The sequence below is a fragment of the Oncorhynchus kisutch genome, linkage group LG10 (assembly GCF_002021735.2).
Source record: "Oncorhynchus kisutch isolate 150728-3 linkage group LG10, Okis_V2, whole genome shotgun sequence".
Classification (NCBI taxonomy): domain Eukaryota; kingdom Metazoa; phylum Chordata; class Actinopteri; order Salmoniformes; family Salmonidae; genus Oncorhynchus; species Oncorhynchus kisutch.
Window position 1 is genome coordinate 52,258,875 of NC_034183.2, and position 16,561 is coordinate 52,275,435.

Below are 16,561 nucleotides of genomic sequence, written 5' to 3' on the forward strand. Positions count from 1 at the left end.
AACAGTGCAGCTATTCCCTCCACAAGGCAATCTAACAAGCAAAGGTTCAGTATAGAGAGTCGCAATTCAACGGCTCAAACACGAGACTACAGTCAATCATGGATTACAAAAAGAACCAGCCCTGTCGCAGATACCGACGTCTTGCTCCCAGACAAATTAAACAACTTCTTTGCTTGTTTTGAGGACAATACAGTGCCACTGACACGGCCTACGTGGCCAACGTGAGTAAAACATTTAAACGTGTTAACCCTCGCAAGGCTGCTAGCCCAGACGGCATCCCCAGCCGCGTCCTCAGAGCATGCGCAGACCAGCTGGGAGGTGTGTTTGACATGTTCAACAAATCCCTATCCCAGTCTGTTGTCCCCACTTGCTTCAGGATGGCTCCATTGTCCCTGTTCCCAAGAAAGCTAAGGTAACTGAGCTAAACAACTATCGCCCTGTAGCACTCACTTCCGTCATCATGAAGTGCTTTGAGAGACTAGTCAGGGAACATGTCACCTCCACCCTACCTGATAACCTAGACTCACTGCAATTTGCTTACCGCCCCAACAGGTCCACTGACGATGCAATCGCCGTCACACTGCCCTATCCCATCTGGACAAGAGAAATACCTACAGTGCCTTGCGAAAGTATTCGCCCCCCTTGAACTTTGCGACCTTTTGCCACATTTCAGGCTTCAAACATAAAGATATTAAACTATTTTTTTGTGAAGAATCAACAACAAGTGGGACACAATCATGAAGTGGAACGACATTTATTGGATATTTCAAACTTTTTTAACAAATCAAAAACTGAAAAATTGGGCGTGCAAAATTATTCAGCCCCTTTACTTTCAGTGCAGCAAACTCTCTCCAGAAGTTCAGTGAGGATCTCTGAATGATCCAATGTTGACCTAAATGACTAATGATGATAAATACAATCCACCTGTGTGTAATCAAGTCTCCGTATAAATGCACCTGCACTGTGATAGTCTCAGAGGTCCGTTAAAAGCGCAGAGAGCATCATGAAGAACAAGGAACGAGATACTGTTGTGAAGAAGTTTAAAGCCGGATTTGGATACAAAAAGATTTCCCAAGCTTTAAACATCCCAAGGAGCACTGTGCAAGCGATAATATTGAAATGGAAGGAGTATCAGACCACTGCAAATCTACCAAGACCTGGCCGTCCCTCTAAACTTTCAGCTCATACAAGGAGAAGACTGATCAGAGATGCAGCCAAGAGGCCCATGATCACTCTGGATGAACTGCAGAGACTCTGTCCATAGGACAACAATCAGTCGTATATATTGCACAAATCTGGCCTTTATGGAAGAGTGGCAAGAAAGCCATTTCTTAAAGATATCCATAGAAAGTGTTGTTTAAAGTTTGCCACAAGCCACCTGGGAGACACACCAAACATGTGGAAGAAGGTGCTCTGGTCAGATGAAACCAAAATTGAACTTTTTGGCAACAATGCAAAACGTTATGTTTGGCGTAAAAGCAACACAGCTCATCACCCTGAACACACCATCCCCACTGTCAAACATGGTGGTGGCAGCATCATGGTTTGGGCCTGCTTTTCTTCAGCAGGGACAGGGAAGATGGTTAAAATTGATGGGAAGATGGATGGAGCCAAATACAGGACCATTCTGGAAGAAAACCTGATGGAGTCTGCAAAAGACCTGAGACTGGGACGGAGATTTGTCTTCCAACAAGACAATGATCCAAAACATAAAGCAAAATCTACAATGGAATGGTTCAAAAATAAACATATCCAGGTGTTAGAATGGCCAAGTCAAAGTCCAGACCTGAATCCAATCGAGAATCTGTGGAAAGAACTGAAAACTGCTGTTCACAAATGCTCTCCATCCAACCTCACTGAGCTCGAGCTGTTTTGCAAGGAGGAATGGGAAAAAATGTCAGTCTCTCGATGTGCAAAACTGATAGAGACATACCCCAAGCGACTTACAGCTGTAATCGCCGCAAAAGGTGGCGCTACAAAGTATTAACTTAAGGGGGCTGAATAATTTTGCACTCCCAATTTTTCCGTTTTTGATTTGTTAAAAAAGTTTGAAATATCCAATAAATGTCGTTCCACTTCATGATTGTGTCCCACTTGTTGTTGATTCTTCACAAAAAATACAGTTTTATATCTTTTATGTTTGAAGCCTGAAATGTGGCAAAAGGTAGCTTTCGCAAGGCACTGTATGTACGAATGCTGTTCATTGACTACATATCAGCATTTAACACCATACTACCCTTCCAAACTCATCATTAGGGTCTCGACCCCGCCCTGTGCAACTGGGTCCTGGACTTTGACGGGCCACTCCCAGGTGGTGAAGATTGAAAACAACATCTCCACCCCGCTGATCCTCAACACTGGGGCCCCACGAGGGTAAGTTCCCAGCCCTCTCCTGTACTCCCTGTTCACCCATGGCTTTGTGGCCATGCACGCTTCCAACTCAATCATCAAGTTTGCAGATAACACTACAGTGGTAGGCCTGATTACCAACAACGACGAGACAGCCTACAGGGAGGAGATGAGGGCCCTCGGAGTGTGGTGTCAGGAAAATAACCTCTCACTCAACGTCAACCAAACAAACGAGATGGTCGTGGACTTCAGGAAACAGTAGAGTAGAGGGAGTTAAGTTCCTCGGCATACACATCATGGACAAACTGAAATGGTCCACCCACACAGACAGCGTGGTGAAGAAGGCCCAACAGCGCCTCTTCAACCTCAGGAGGCTGAAGAAATGTGGCTTGTCATCTAGAACACTCAAACTTTTACAGATGCACAATCAAGAACATCCTGTCGGTCTGTATCACCGCCTGGTACGGCACTTGCACCGCCCTCAACCGCAAGGCTCTCCAGAGGGTAGTGCGGTCTGCACAACGCATCACCGGGGGCAAACTACCCTCCAGGACACCTACAGCACCCGATGTCACAGGAAGGCCAAAAAGATCAAGGACAACCACCCGAGCCACTGCCTGTTCCCCCGCTATCATCCAGAAGGCGAGGTCAGTGCAGGTGTATCAAAGGTATCACTAGTCACTTTAAATAACGCCACTTTAATCATCTTTACATTTCCTACATTACTCACTGCATATGTATATACTTTATTCTACACTGCATCTTGCCTATGCCGCACGCCATCCCTCATCTATATATTTATATGTACATATTTTTATTTATCCCTTTACATTTGTGTGTATAAGGTAGCTGTTGGGAATTTGTTAGATTACTTGTTACATTTTACTGCATAGTCGGAACTAGTAGCACAAGCATTTCTCTACACTCGCGTTAACTGCTAGCCATGTGTATGTGACCAATAAAATTTGATTTGAGGGATGTAAACAAATTTGTGCACAAAATTTGAGATCAGCTTTTTGTGCATATGGTAAATTCTGGGATATTTTTATTTCAGCCCATGAAACCTACATGTTGCATTTTATTTTTGAATAGTATAAATCGGCTCAAAACAAAAGTGACTTAAGTTAGCATGTGGAGTAATGAGTAGGATTCTGTTTTCACTTGCAAAAGTGATTGCTTTGAAAACTAATTTGAAAATTCAAAAAATGTTGACCACGTAAGGGAGTGGCGCAGATTCTTGTTCGATTTGAGCTTGCCGCTCCGCCTCCCTCACTGGCTTCGCCTGGTGAAGTGATGGCCCATAGGCAAGTTCAAACTGGGCCATTTTATTCGACTGCTGCCACCGATTGAACATAGACTCTAAAGAACATATCACTTGGTCATGCATTACATAAATGTGTTGACAAGACAGAAAATTATGCCATTACATGCCTCACCCATATTTCACATTAAAATAGTGGACAGTGAAAACATTCATATTTTTTTATTTAAAAAAACAACAGTATCATGAGCAAGTTAAATACTAAAGCAATTGTGCAAAAACTGAAAAGGTATCCCAAAGTACAAAATACGGTATCGTTTCCCCACACAGAAAATTCATACAAGATGTTAGTTTTATGCAAGTATTTTCATTGTCAATGAGAAATGCAGTGAATATACAGTACCAGTCAAAAGTTAAGACACACCTACTCACTCAAGGATTGGACTTTCTTTTTACTATTTTCCTTCAAAGAATCCTCCATTTGCAGCAATTACAGTCTTGCAGAACTTTGGCATTCTAGTTGTCAATTTGTTGAGGTAATCTGAAGAGATTTCACCCCATGCTCCCTGAAGCACCTCCCACAAGTTGGATTGGCTTGATGGGCACTTCTTACGGTACGGTACGTACGGTCAAGCTGCTCCCACAACAGCTCAATAGGGTTGAGATCCGGTGATTGTGCTGGCTACTCCATTATAGACAGAATACCAGCTGACTGCTTCCCTAAATAGTTATTGCATAGTTAGGAGCTGTGTTTTGGGTCATTGTCCTGTCATAGGAAGAAATTTGCTCCAATTAAGTGCCGTCCACAGGGTATGGCATGGTGTTCCAGATGGAGTGATCGCCTTCCCTCTTCAAGATCCCTTTTACCCTTTAGAAATCTCCCACTTCACAACCACCAAAGCACCCCAGACAATCACATTGCCTCCACCATGCTTGACAGATGGCGTCAAGCACTCCTCCAGCATCTTTTCTGCATCTCATGGTCTTCTTTGTGATCTGAACACCTCAAACTTAGATTCGTCTGTCCATAACACTTTTGTCCAGTATGTGGTTTTTTTGCCCATCTTTTCTTATTATCGGCCAGTCTGAGAGGCTTTTTCTTTGCAACTCTGCCTAGAAGGCAAGCATCCTGGAGTCGCCTCTTCACTGTTGACTGGTGTTTTTCGCGTACAATTTAATGAAGCTGCCAGTTGAGGACTTGTGAGGCGTCTGTTTCTCCAACTAGACACTAATGTACTTGTCCTCTTGCTCAGTTGTGCACCGTGGCCTCCCTCTCATATTCTAGTTAGAGCCAGTTTGTGTTGTTCTGTGAAGGGAGTAGTACACAGCATTGTACAAGATCTTCAGTTTCTCGCATGGAATAGCCTTCATTTCTCAGAACAAGAATAGACTGACGAGTTTCAGAAGAAAGTTCTTGGTTTCTGGCCATTTTAAGCCTGTAATCGAACCCACAAGTGCCGATGCTCCAGACACTCAACTAGTCTAAAGGAGGCCAGTTTTATTGCTTCTTTAATCAGAACAGTTTTCTAATGACCAATTAGTCTTTTACAATGATACACTTGGATTTGCTAACACAACGTGCCATTGGAACACAGGAGTGATGGTTGCTGATAATGGGCCTCTGTATGCCCATGTAGATATTCCATTACAAATCAGCCGTTTCCAGCTACAAAAGTCATTTACAACATAAACCATGTCTACACTGTATTTCTGATCAATTTGATGTTATTTTAAAAATGGACCAAAAAAAGTGTTTTTCTTTCAAAAACAAGGACATTTCTAAGTGACCCTGAAACTTTTGAACGGTAGTGTAACTCTGGGTCTTCCTTTCCTGTTGTGGTCCTCATGAGAGCCAGTTTCATCATAGAACTTGGTTTTTGCGACTGCACTTGAAGAAGCTTTCAGTTTTTGAAACTTTACAGATTGACTGACCTTCATGTCTTAAAGTAATGATGGACTGTCATTTCTCTTTGCTTATTTGAGCAATTCTTGCCATAATATGAACTTGGTCTTTTACAAAATAGGGCTACCTTCTGTATACCACCCCTACCTTGTCACAACACAATTGATTGGCTCAAACAGGGCACACATGTTAATTGAAATGCATTCCAGGTGACAACCTCATGAAGCTGGTTGAGAGAATGCCAAGTGTGTGCAAAGCTGTCAAGGCAAAGGGTGGCTACTTTGAAGAATCTCATATTTTGATTTGTTTGACACTTTTTTGGTTACTACACGATTCCATATTTTATTTCATAGTTTGTCTTCACTATTATTCTACAACGTAGAAAATAGTAAAAATAACAAACCCTTGAATAAGTAGGTGTCTGAACTATTGACTGGTATGGTATAACACACCAGTGTTCCATCAGCATTGTTTAGTTCATTCTGACATACTTTTTATTTTGGGGAAAATTCAGAACATAGTAAAGGAAGTGTTCTGTAAAGGATGGCTATGATAAAATTGCAATCCCAAAAAAATACAAAGGAAAAGGTAAGTCTGTGGGGCGAGTTCAATTCATGTGTAGACCTACGCCTTCTGTCAGGAGGGCATGTGGAGCCGTGATAAAAGTTCAAGCACTTTTGATCCCTTGCCACTGGGGGAGTCATGGTTATCTCGTGGGGTCATCTCCAGCCCATAGAGGTGCTCAAGGAAGCTATACAGGGAGGCTAGCTGATCTGGGTACCCCTGTTCAAACACACGCAGAAGCTTGAAAAGCTTGTCCAGTGCATTGCTCAGCCCCTCCTGAGGCAGGGGGATTGCCATCCTATCAACGGGGAACACGATGCAAAGCTGCCGGCCAGGGGCCTCCAGGGGCCCCACGCTCACTATGTAGGGCTGAGCATGGGAGGCAGACTCTGGGCCCTCCAAGGAGGTAGGGTCACAGAATAAGGAGGACACCTCGGTGTCCATCTGTAGAGGAACAAAGGAGGAAAGGTCTTTCAAGGGGGTTCTTCAATTACATTATTTCGAAAAGTCATTGTTACCCTTCTAAAGTTGCCAACAATTTCCTTCTAAAACTCCGCTAGTTCACAAACTGTTACTCTATATGGCAATGAGGAAATGTCTGAGTTTATTACTCTGATCAGGAAGTATAAAAAAATAAAAAAATAAACTGTTGCTCACCGGTACAATGTCCACCAGATACCGAATGGCCTGCCTGACACTGCTCCTGGAGGGTAAGGAGGCTCTACTGGTGTTTGTTGGTGGTAGTACATAGATCAGGATCTTCAGCATAGTCAGGGTGTAGGAGTCTGCAGAGGAATCAGAGGGGAACAAATATGTGAAACTTGGCATAAAACAACTCAAACAAAACACAGCAATGTACTCTGACCCCTGAGTAAATCATACAGATAATTTTCAGTCAGTCTGTCAATGGTTTATTAGGAGGTTGACTGTAAAGTGTCTATTGCATGTATACTGAACAAAAAAATAAACGCAACATGCAACAATTTCAACGTTTTTACTGAGAAATAAACATTTTGTGCATATGGACAATTTCTGAGATTGTATATTTCATGAAACATGGGACCAACACTTTACATGTTGCGTTTATATTTTTGTTCATTGTAGTTAACCTCTGACCTCCTTGCTGTGTGGCAGCCAGTTGGAGAAGTGCTGAGATGTCTGGGTGTTTTTCGCACTCTGCGATCTGGTACAACCTGGGCAACACGAAAGACGACCACTGGGCCAGGAAAGAGTGGCCTTTACCTGGGAACATCCTCTCAAACTCCAGGTCAATCTGAACAAAGAAACACCTTTCAGATCCCAATAATACACGTAGTCATTAAATGGGTTGTTCCACTTCAAAAAGCACAAGAAAGAGGATTTTTTTACACCCACCGACTCAAATTGTTCTGAAATCGTTTGTTGTTTGGAAAAACTGGTACAACAATCAATTCCACAAATATTCTAGTTTAAAAATATAGATTTTATCATCTGAGAAATTAAGCTAATTGATTGCATCCAAATAGGCTATTTGAATTTATAGGACTCATATCATTATTCAATAAATAGACATGAGGAATCCAAAGGAATACTCAAGTGGCCAGCTTTTGACCACTTCTTTGATTCCTCATACAGTATCTTACCTCATTGTTAGTAAAAAAGTTTGGTTCAAATTGGATGTTAGGTACTATAATATTTCAGAAATATATGAATCCTATAAATTAAAAACGGGCCATTTTGGGCGAAATCAGTTAGCTTAATTTCTCAGTGATTGAATTATATATCATTAAAATAATGTTGCGGGAATGCTAACCTTATCAGTCTCTAACTTCAGAAACAAATTCATAACAATTTGAGATGGTGGGTGTCATACCTGGCTGAAATGACATGGAATTAACCGAATTACAAGTCTATCTGTGGCCTTTCTAGTCTAGTGAGCATCAGTGGCTTTCTCCATGAAGATTGCATCGTACTTACACTAGTACCCCAGGTCATCTTAGGTTTCATCACATACAGCCGAGAAGAACTACTGAATATAAGATCAGCGTCAACTCACCACCAGTACGACCAAGAATATGTTTTTCGCGATGCGGATCCTGTGTTCTGCCTTACAACCAGCGCCACGGGATGGTTCCCATGCAGCGACCCAAAAAAACGACTCAGAAAAAGAGGGAAACGAAGCGGTCTTCTGGTCAGACTCCGGAGACGGGCACATCGTGCACCACTCCCTAGCATTCTTCTTGCCAATGTCCAGTCTCTTGACAACAAGGTTGATGAAATCCGAGCAAGGGTAGCATTCCAGAGGGACATCAGAGACTGTAACGTTCTCTGTTTCACGGAAACGTGGCTCACTGGAGAGACGCAATCCGAAGCGGTGCAGCCAGCGGGTTTCTCCACGCATCGCGCGGACAGAAACTAACATCTTTCTGGTAAGAAGAGGGGCGGGGGCGTATGCCTTATGGCCAACGTGACATGGTGTGATGAAAGAAACATACAGGAACTCAAATCCTTCTGTTCACCTGATTTAGAATTCCTCACAATCAAATGTAGACCGCATTATCTACCAAGAGAATTCTCTTCGATTATAATCACAGCCGTATATATCCCCCCCCAAGCAGACACATCGATGGCTCTGAACGAACTTTATTTAACTCTCTGCAAACTGGAAACGATTTATCCGGAGGCTGCATTCATTGTAGCTGGGGATTTTAACAAGGCTAATCTGAAAACAAGACTCCCTAAATTTTATCAGCATATCGATTGCGCAACCAGGGGTGGAAAGACCCTGGATCATTGTTACTCTAACTTCCGCGACGCATATAAGGCCCTGCCCCGCCCCCCTTTCGGAAAAGCTGACCACGACTCCATTTTGTTGATCCCTGCCTACAGACAGAAACTAAAACAAGAAGCTCCCACGCTGAGGTCTGTCCAACGCTGGTCCGACCAAGCTGACTCCACACTCCAAGACTGCTTCCATCACGTGGACTGGGAGATGTTTCGTATTGCGTCAGCCAACAACATTGACGAATACGCTGATTCGGTGTGCGAGTTCATTAGAACGTGCGTTGAAGATGTCGTTCCCATAGCAACGATTAAAACATTCCCCAACCAGAAACCGTGGATTGATGGCAGCATTCGTGTGGAACTGAAGGCGCGAACCACTGCTTTTAATCAGGGCAAGGTGTCTGGTAACATGACTGAATACAAACAGCGCAGCTATTCCCTCCGCAAGGCTATCAAACAAGCTAAGCGCCAGTACAGAGACAAAGTAGAATCTCAATTCAACGGCTCAGACACGAGGCATGTGGCAGGGTCTACAGTCAATCACGGACTACAGGAAGAAACCCAGCCAAGTCACGGACCAGGATGTCTTGCTCCCAGGCAGACTAAACAACTTTTTTGCCCGCTTTGAGGACAATACAGTGCCACTGACACGGCCTGCAACGAAAACATGCGGTCTCTCCTTCACTGCAGCCGAAGTGAGTAAGACATTTAAACGTGTTAACCCTCGCAAGGCTGCAGGCCCAGACGGCATCCCCAGCCGCGCCCTCAGAGCATGCGCAGACCAGCTGGCCGGTGTGTTTACGGACATATTCAACCAATCCCTATACCAGTCTGCTGTTCCCACATGCTTCAAGAGGGCCACCATTGTTCCTGTTCCCAAGAAAGCTAAGGTAACTGAGCTAAACGACTACCGCCCCGTAGCACTCACATCTGTCATCATGAAGTGCTTTGAGAGACTAGTCAAGGACCATATCACCTCCACCCTACCTGACACCCTTGACCCACTCCAATTTGCTTACCGCCCAAATAGGTCCACAGACGATGCAATCTCAACCACACTGCACACTGCCCTAACCCATCTGGACAAGAGGAATACCTATGTGAGAATGCTGTTCATCGACTACAGCTCGGCATTCAACACCATAGTACCCTCCAAGCTCGTCATCAAGCTCGAGACCCTGGGTCTCGACCCCGCCCTATGCAACTGGGTACTGGACTTCCTGACGGGCCGCCCCCAGGTGGTGAGGGTAGGCAACAACATCTCCTCCCCGCTGATCCTCAACACTGGGGCCCCACAAGGGTGCGTTCTGAGCCCTCTCCTGTACTCCCTGTTCACCCACGACTGCGTGGCCACGCACGCCTCCAACTCAATCATCAAGTTTGCGGACGACACAACAGTGGTAGGCTTGATTACCAACAACGACGAGACGGCCTACAGGGAGGAGGTGAGGGCCCTCGGAGTGTGGTGTCAGGAAAATAACCTCACACTCAACGTCAACAAAACTAAGGAGATGATTGTGGACTTCAGGAAACAGCAGAGGGAACACCCCCCCATCCACATCGATGGAACAGTAGTGGAGAGGGTAGCAAGTTTTAAGTTCCTCGGCATACACATCACAGACAAACTGAATTGGTCCACTCACACAGACAGCATCGTGAGGAAGGCGCAGCAGCGCCTCTTCAACCTCAGGAGGCTGAAGAAATTTGGCTTGTCACCATAAGCACTCACAACCTTCTACAGATGCACAATCGAGAGCATCCTGGCGGGCTGTATCACCGCCTGGTATGGCAACTGCACCGCCCTCAACCGTAAGGCTCTCCAGAGGGTAGTGAGGTCTGCACAACGCATCACCGGGGGCAAACTACCTGCCCTCCAGGACACCTACACCACCCGATGCTACAGGAAGGCCATAAAGATCATCAAGGACATCAACCACCCGAGCCACTGCCTGTTCACCCCGCTGTCATCCAGAAGGCGAGGTCAGTACAGGTGCATCAAAGCTGGGACCGAGAGACTGAAAAACAGCTTCTATCTCAAGGCCATCAGACTGTTAAACAGCCACCACTAACATTGAGTGGCTACTGCCAACACACTGTCAATGCCACTGACTCTACTCCAGCCACTTTAATCATGGGAATTGATGGGAAATGATGTAAATATATCACTAGCCACTTTAAACAATGCTACCTTATATAATGTTACTTACCCTACATTATTCATCTCATATGCATACGTAGATACTGTACTCTATATCATCGACTGCATCCTTATGTAATACATGTATCACTAGCCACTTTAACTATGCCACTTGGTTTACATACTCATCTCATATGTATATACTGTACTCGATATCATCTACTGTATCTTGCCTATGCTGCTCTGTACCATCACTCATTCATATATCCTTATGTACATATTCTTTATCCCCTTACACTGTGTATAAGACAGTAGTTTTTTTTGGAATTGTTAGTTAGATCACTTGTTCGTTATTACTGCATTGTCGGAACTAGAAGCACAAGCATTTCGCTACACTCGCATTAACATCTGCTAACCATGTGTATGTGACAAATAAATTTGATTTGATTTGAAGACTGGACTCACCGTGGCGGGTACGTCAAGAAAACGTGGGTACTCGGCCAACACAGCCCTCATACTAGGCCGTGTGTTGCTGATCCACCTCCTGCGTGCGTTGAATGTGAGGTCCATAGCACCGTGGATTGCAGGCAGATTCCTGGTCAGGGGCCTGGTTTTCTTCATCAGCTCCACCCACCTCTGCGTCTCCTCACTGGACTGGCTCTCCAGGAGCCCAGGTCCCGATCGAGGTCCAGCGGGGTCCAACAGACCTGGCTCTGGCCGACGCCTCTTCAGCACATACTTCTTCTTGTGGTCTTCAAGGGTGCGTCGAGAGTTGCGCAGGCGCGTCTCAATGTAACCCGTACGGGACAAAGGGTCGTACAAGTGTTCCTACACAGAGAGAGAGAAAATGAAAAGACAATTGTCTGTTCAGTAAGTGAGAATTATGTGAATCCTACACTACTAATCAATTTAACTCACGATGCCATTGATGCCAGCAGAGGGTGCACAGAGTCTGAGTCCTGGGAAGAGTTCCACTATGTGCTCTGCCAGCATGGTCTTCTGAGCAGAGGTAGGGTAGCTGCAGAGGATAGGAGATTAAACGTCAGAAACACTTACAAAACATTGAGTCTAAATAGAAGAGAAAAATCTCAGATTTCTCAGTCCCTTCCCTTCTCATCCCAAACACACATACAATCAGCTCCTCACAATCCAAACTCCTCCACGATGAAGGACACAGAGAACTTTATGAGCTTTCTGCGGGACAGCTCACACAGACAGCCCTCCCTCTCGTACTCCCGCACCACCTCAGGACACAGCTGCTCCAGCCACAGGCGCAGGCGACCTACAAAGTCCTGTGGACCAGCCTCCACCTGCTCCTGCCCAAACTCACCGGCCTCCACACCACTCTGAGAATGACAGTTTTAGATAAGTTAAGGACTGAGGATCACATTATGTCAATTAACATTTAGCGCCTAATATGTTTTATGAGATTATGAGTTCGGCGATCGAGGACTGAGTAGATGTGCTTTACTCACATTGGCAGGATGAGGCAGAGGCAGAGCAAGGGCCTCTTCAGCCATGCAGCATCTCTCCATATCAGGCCGCTCTGTTTTGATGTTGGCTGGGCTGAAGCAGGGGTGCAATGCATCCTGGGGCTTGGCAGCCATCTCTCCCTCCAGGGACACAGCCACAGTCCTCAGGTCTCCTTCATGCAGCCTGTGGTCATCTGCAACTGAACATTAGCAGAGAGGAGACAATGAGGAAGAGCATGAGAGGTAGCCTAGCAAGCCGCCTGATCTCGCAAACTGACATGAATGGTTCGCTGTACGGATATACCATTCATGTAAGCTCGCAATATCAGGCAGCTTGCGAGGCTACATTCAGTACACTGCAAGCCACGATATCAAGAGAGGCTCTCTCACTAAGGCATTCTTTCACTACTTTGAGTCAGGACTTACAGTGAGTGGCACCGCCCTCGTCAATAAGGGCCATGTCTTCATTGTGCTCCGTCTTGTACACTCTGTTCATCAGCTCCCACTCCTCTGGGATCCCCATGCCCTGACCCTCCTCAAAGTCCACCATCACTGGCCCAGCCGACACAAGGTCAAATGGGTCAGGCAGTCCAGCGCAGTCCTCTACCACCTCCTGGGGATGGGGCTCCACGGTGGTCCTTTGTGATGCTTGAGAGGTTGAGCAAGTGGTCTGACCCATTGGATTCTTAATGTTGCCACGCCCACCACCCCCCCTCGGTCCTGTGTTACAGAATGCCTCTGAAGACCCAGCCTGCACCCTCCAGTCACCCCCACTGGGGGCCTCTAACCTCTGCTTCAGTCCCAGGGTGTCCTGGTCCCTCTGGGTCAATGAGGAGAGTCCCTGCTGCTGGTCCCCTTGGAGCCCGGTTAACAGACGCACAGTCTCACACAGCACAGACTCCACTGCTGTACGCACTGCCTCCTCAATGGCCCCACCCAGTCTGTCCTTCAGGAAGCTGATGGACAACTGGACATCCATCTTGGCACAGCTCTACCTGGCTGTCTCTGACTTTAGACACCAACTTCAGGTTTCGGGCTCTACGAGATGATATGTAGCTAGTCTATTTCAAAAGCCACCAAACCTGGGTATTGCCAAAGATTCTCTAGTACAAGTTATTGCTTAAGTTCTTCCTCTCTGATAATTGATATGACCACATCTCTAAGCCTCTCTCACTTGGAGCGTCAACTAGAGATACACACGGAGTAATATGAATTTTACTAAGAACAATCATATTAGCTCTTCACCCTAAAACTACAGATATCTTGGCAACCCAAAAACCAATGTCAACATAGCTAGCTAAGCTAGTAACATTACTACATATTATGCGTTAGACTGGTGAATACATTCAGTCTTGCAACTGACTAGGTATCCCCTTTTCCTATTGTTGTCCCCATTATTATAGCTAGCAACAAAACAGGCTCTCTAGCTAGCTAATCATTTCCTACAAGCTATCTCTGTAAATTAACATATTCATTCAACTAGTTAACGTCACCAACATTTCACTGCAAATTATCGAAACAATACTTGAAGTCTACGTGGGATTTGGACTTTAAACCAAAGCAAAACATTAATATATAAATTTTTTAAGCGTTCTAGCTAGCTAGCTATCGATTCTAGCTAGCTATCGTCCCCTAAATAAAACGTCATCGGCAAGAGGCAGCAAGCGTCAGAAGAGAACGGTGTGAAGCCATACAGAGATTTCAGCCATGGTATTCTCATGTTTCTTATGTTGTTTACCTAACAAGCATCAGGTGACTATTTTTCAGGAATACTCAGGTCCTTCAATTTATTAGTTTGTTCTTGTATGACCGGAAGTCCTATTTTCTTTACAAACTTACGAAGAAGATTGAAAGCTGTATTTATTTTTTATGTATACAATAACTAAGATACTGTTTTAAAGGGCATACAGGTCTGCTCTGACTTTACACGGTTATTGTTCTATTTAGTTATTAATACTCATTTCCAAAAAAAGGTCTTAGGAACATGTATATGTAAAACATTTGTTATTATTTTTTTTCATGTTCAGTTTTCATATGCACTTAAAAGTAGGTACCCTTTTATTTAAATTATTAATTTGTATTTTATTTCTCAGAATAGTTCCTTAATACACTAAAGAGGGTTTTTAGTCTCTCTTACTACAAGAACCCTTGGTTTGGGCTTGAACATAATTTTCAGTTGAGTTGAATTGAATTTCAAAGCCGGATAACGCCCAGCTCAAAGGTTATGGAATAAGCTATTTTCACTTTAAATTGACTTAAATGGTGCAGATCTCGGTTCCTTGTCGTTTACGTTCACTGTTCCTACGTCTTTGACTCATCCTACTACAGTTTATACTTTTATATCATCTTTGTTGGTTTGTCTTTGTCCATAGTTTAATGCTAGGGGGTTACGAAACAATGTGAAGCGCAAGGCCTTGTTTTTATTTGCTAAACCATTTCGAACAGATTTTTGCTTTTTTCAAGAGTCTCACTCAATTTCTGCTGATGCCAACTTCTGGAGGTCACAGTGGGGCAACGATATTTGGCTTTCCCATGGATCTGAACGCTCCGCTGGTGTCACTACAATGGAAAATACCTTTGGTGGTAATATTCTACACTCGGAATGTGACCCTTTTGGTCACTTTTTATTTGTCTTGTGATATTACGCTCATTACTGTAAACTTCTACGGGTACAACACTAAACATGAGAATGAGGAGTTACTTGAATCTATAGAGAAACATATACTTCATTGGTTATCTAAATTTCCCAATTCGTGATTATTGATAGGAGGGGACTTTAACATTACTATAGATCATTAAACTGAAAGATGACCCCCAGGTAGACCAACCAATCAGAATTTGGGTTTAATACTTTTTATGGAAAAGTTTGATCTTACTGATATATGGAAGAGAGAGGTTTCCGGCCGACAGATCATTCACTTGGAATAACAAAAAAGGTTCCAAGACAATCCAGAATAGATTTTTGGCTTATATCCAAATGTATTGATAGTGAGTGTGTTATTACAAATATTTGTACTACTCCCCTCACAGACCATAGGGCCATTTACATTGATATCAAAATATTTACCCCTGATATGAACCTTGGTAGAGCATCCTACTGGAAGCTAAATAGTTCATTATTAAATAGTTCAATTTGAGGTAAAAAACCTGCTCTCACACTTTTGGGAAAGGGCTTGTGAAGAAAAATCTTGTTGCAAGAACTGGGAGCTCTTTACATTTGAGGTGTCCAAATACCTTAAATATGGTAGTAATCTTGCTAAGACCAGAAGAGCTGAGGAGGAAAAGGTGATCATTAAGATAACTTCCCTTTCTCATAGGTCCCCAGCCAGCCTTTTGGGGGAGGAGAAGATGGAACTCATTGAGTTACAAAATAAACTGGATAATATATATAAATTAAAAGCAGAAGTAGCCTTTATTAGATCTAGGAAAAAATGGATTGAGGGAGAACAGAATTCATCCTATTTCTTTAGACTTGAGAAATGTCACTCTAAAAATAACACTATCCATAAGCTAAACATTGGTGTTATTATGGATGACCAAACATTAATCGCTAAATACTGTAGCAATTTTTACAGAAAATTGTATAGCTCTACGTACTGTCAGGAATCCACAGATATGTTTTTTTAACTCACTGAATAATGTTCACTCTATCAGTGATACAGAATCTAAACAGTGTGATGAACCCATCAAAGTTGAAGAGATTTATAGTATCAAACATCTAAAGAACAATAAATCACCAGGTGTTGATGGAATTACATCAGAATTTTACTAATTATTTTCTGAGCAAGTAGCTCCCTTCCTATTTGAAGACTTTAAAAACATTAAAAACAATGTTCTCCCTCCTACAATGAGTCAGGGGTTAAGCTTAAGCCTAAAAAAGAAGGGCTGCTCATCGATAACTGGTGTCCAATTTGTCTTCTTAATAATGACTATAAGATATTAGCCTTACTACTTGCAAAAAGTAGTAAAGAAGTCCTGGATGCAATCATTGATGAAACACAGTCTGGCTTCATGAGGAACATTCTAACAATGTCAGACTAGTATTAGACATACTTGACTACTCAGACCTAATAACTGAGGATAGCTTCATATTATTTTTTAGATCTTTATGA

The 16,561-nt window shown here is 43.7% G+C and overlaps 1 protein-coding gene across 1 annotated transcript; it reads right to left on the reverse strand.

The window, feature by feature from the left end:
- Positions 1-3,816: 3,816 nt before the first annotated feature.
- On the reverse strand, positions 3,817-14,209 carry LOC109898378 (uncharacterized). Its single transcript, XM_020493338.2, has 8 exons — positions 12,876-14,209; positions 12,453-12,649; positions 12,124-12,323; positions 11,896-11,995; positions 11,443-11,805; positions 7,194-7,350; positions 6,735-6,862; positions 3,817-6,521 (listed from the first exon to the last, which is right to left on the reverse strand). Exons 1-8 carry the CDS (start codon positions 13,426-13,428, stop codon positions 6,150-6,152), a joined length of 2,070 nt encoding a protein of 689 aa, XP_020348927.1. The 5' UTR covers positions 13,429-14,209; the 3' UTR covers positions 3,817-6,149.
- Positions 14,210-16,561: the final 2,352 nt, after the last annotated feature.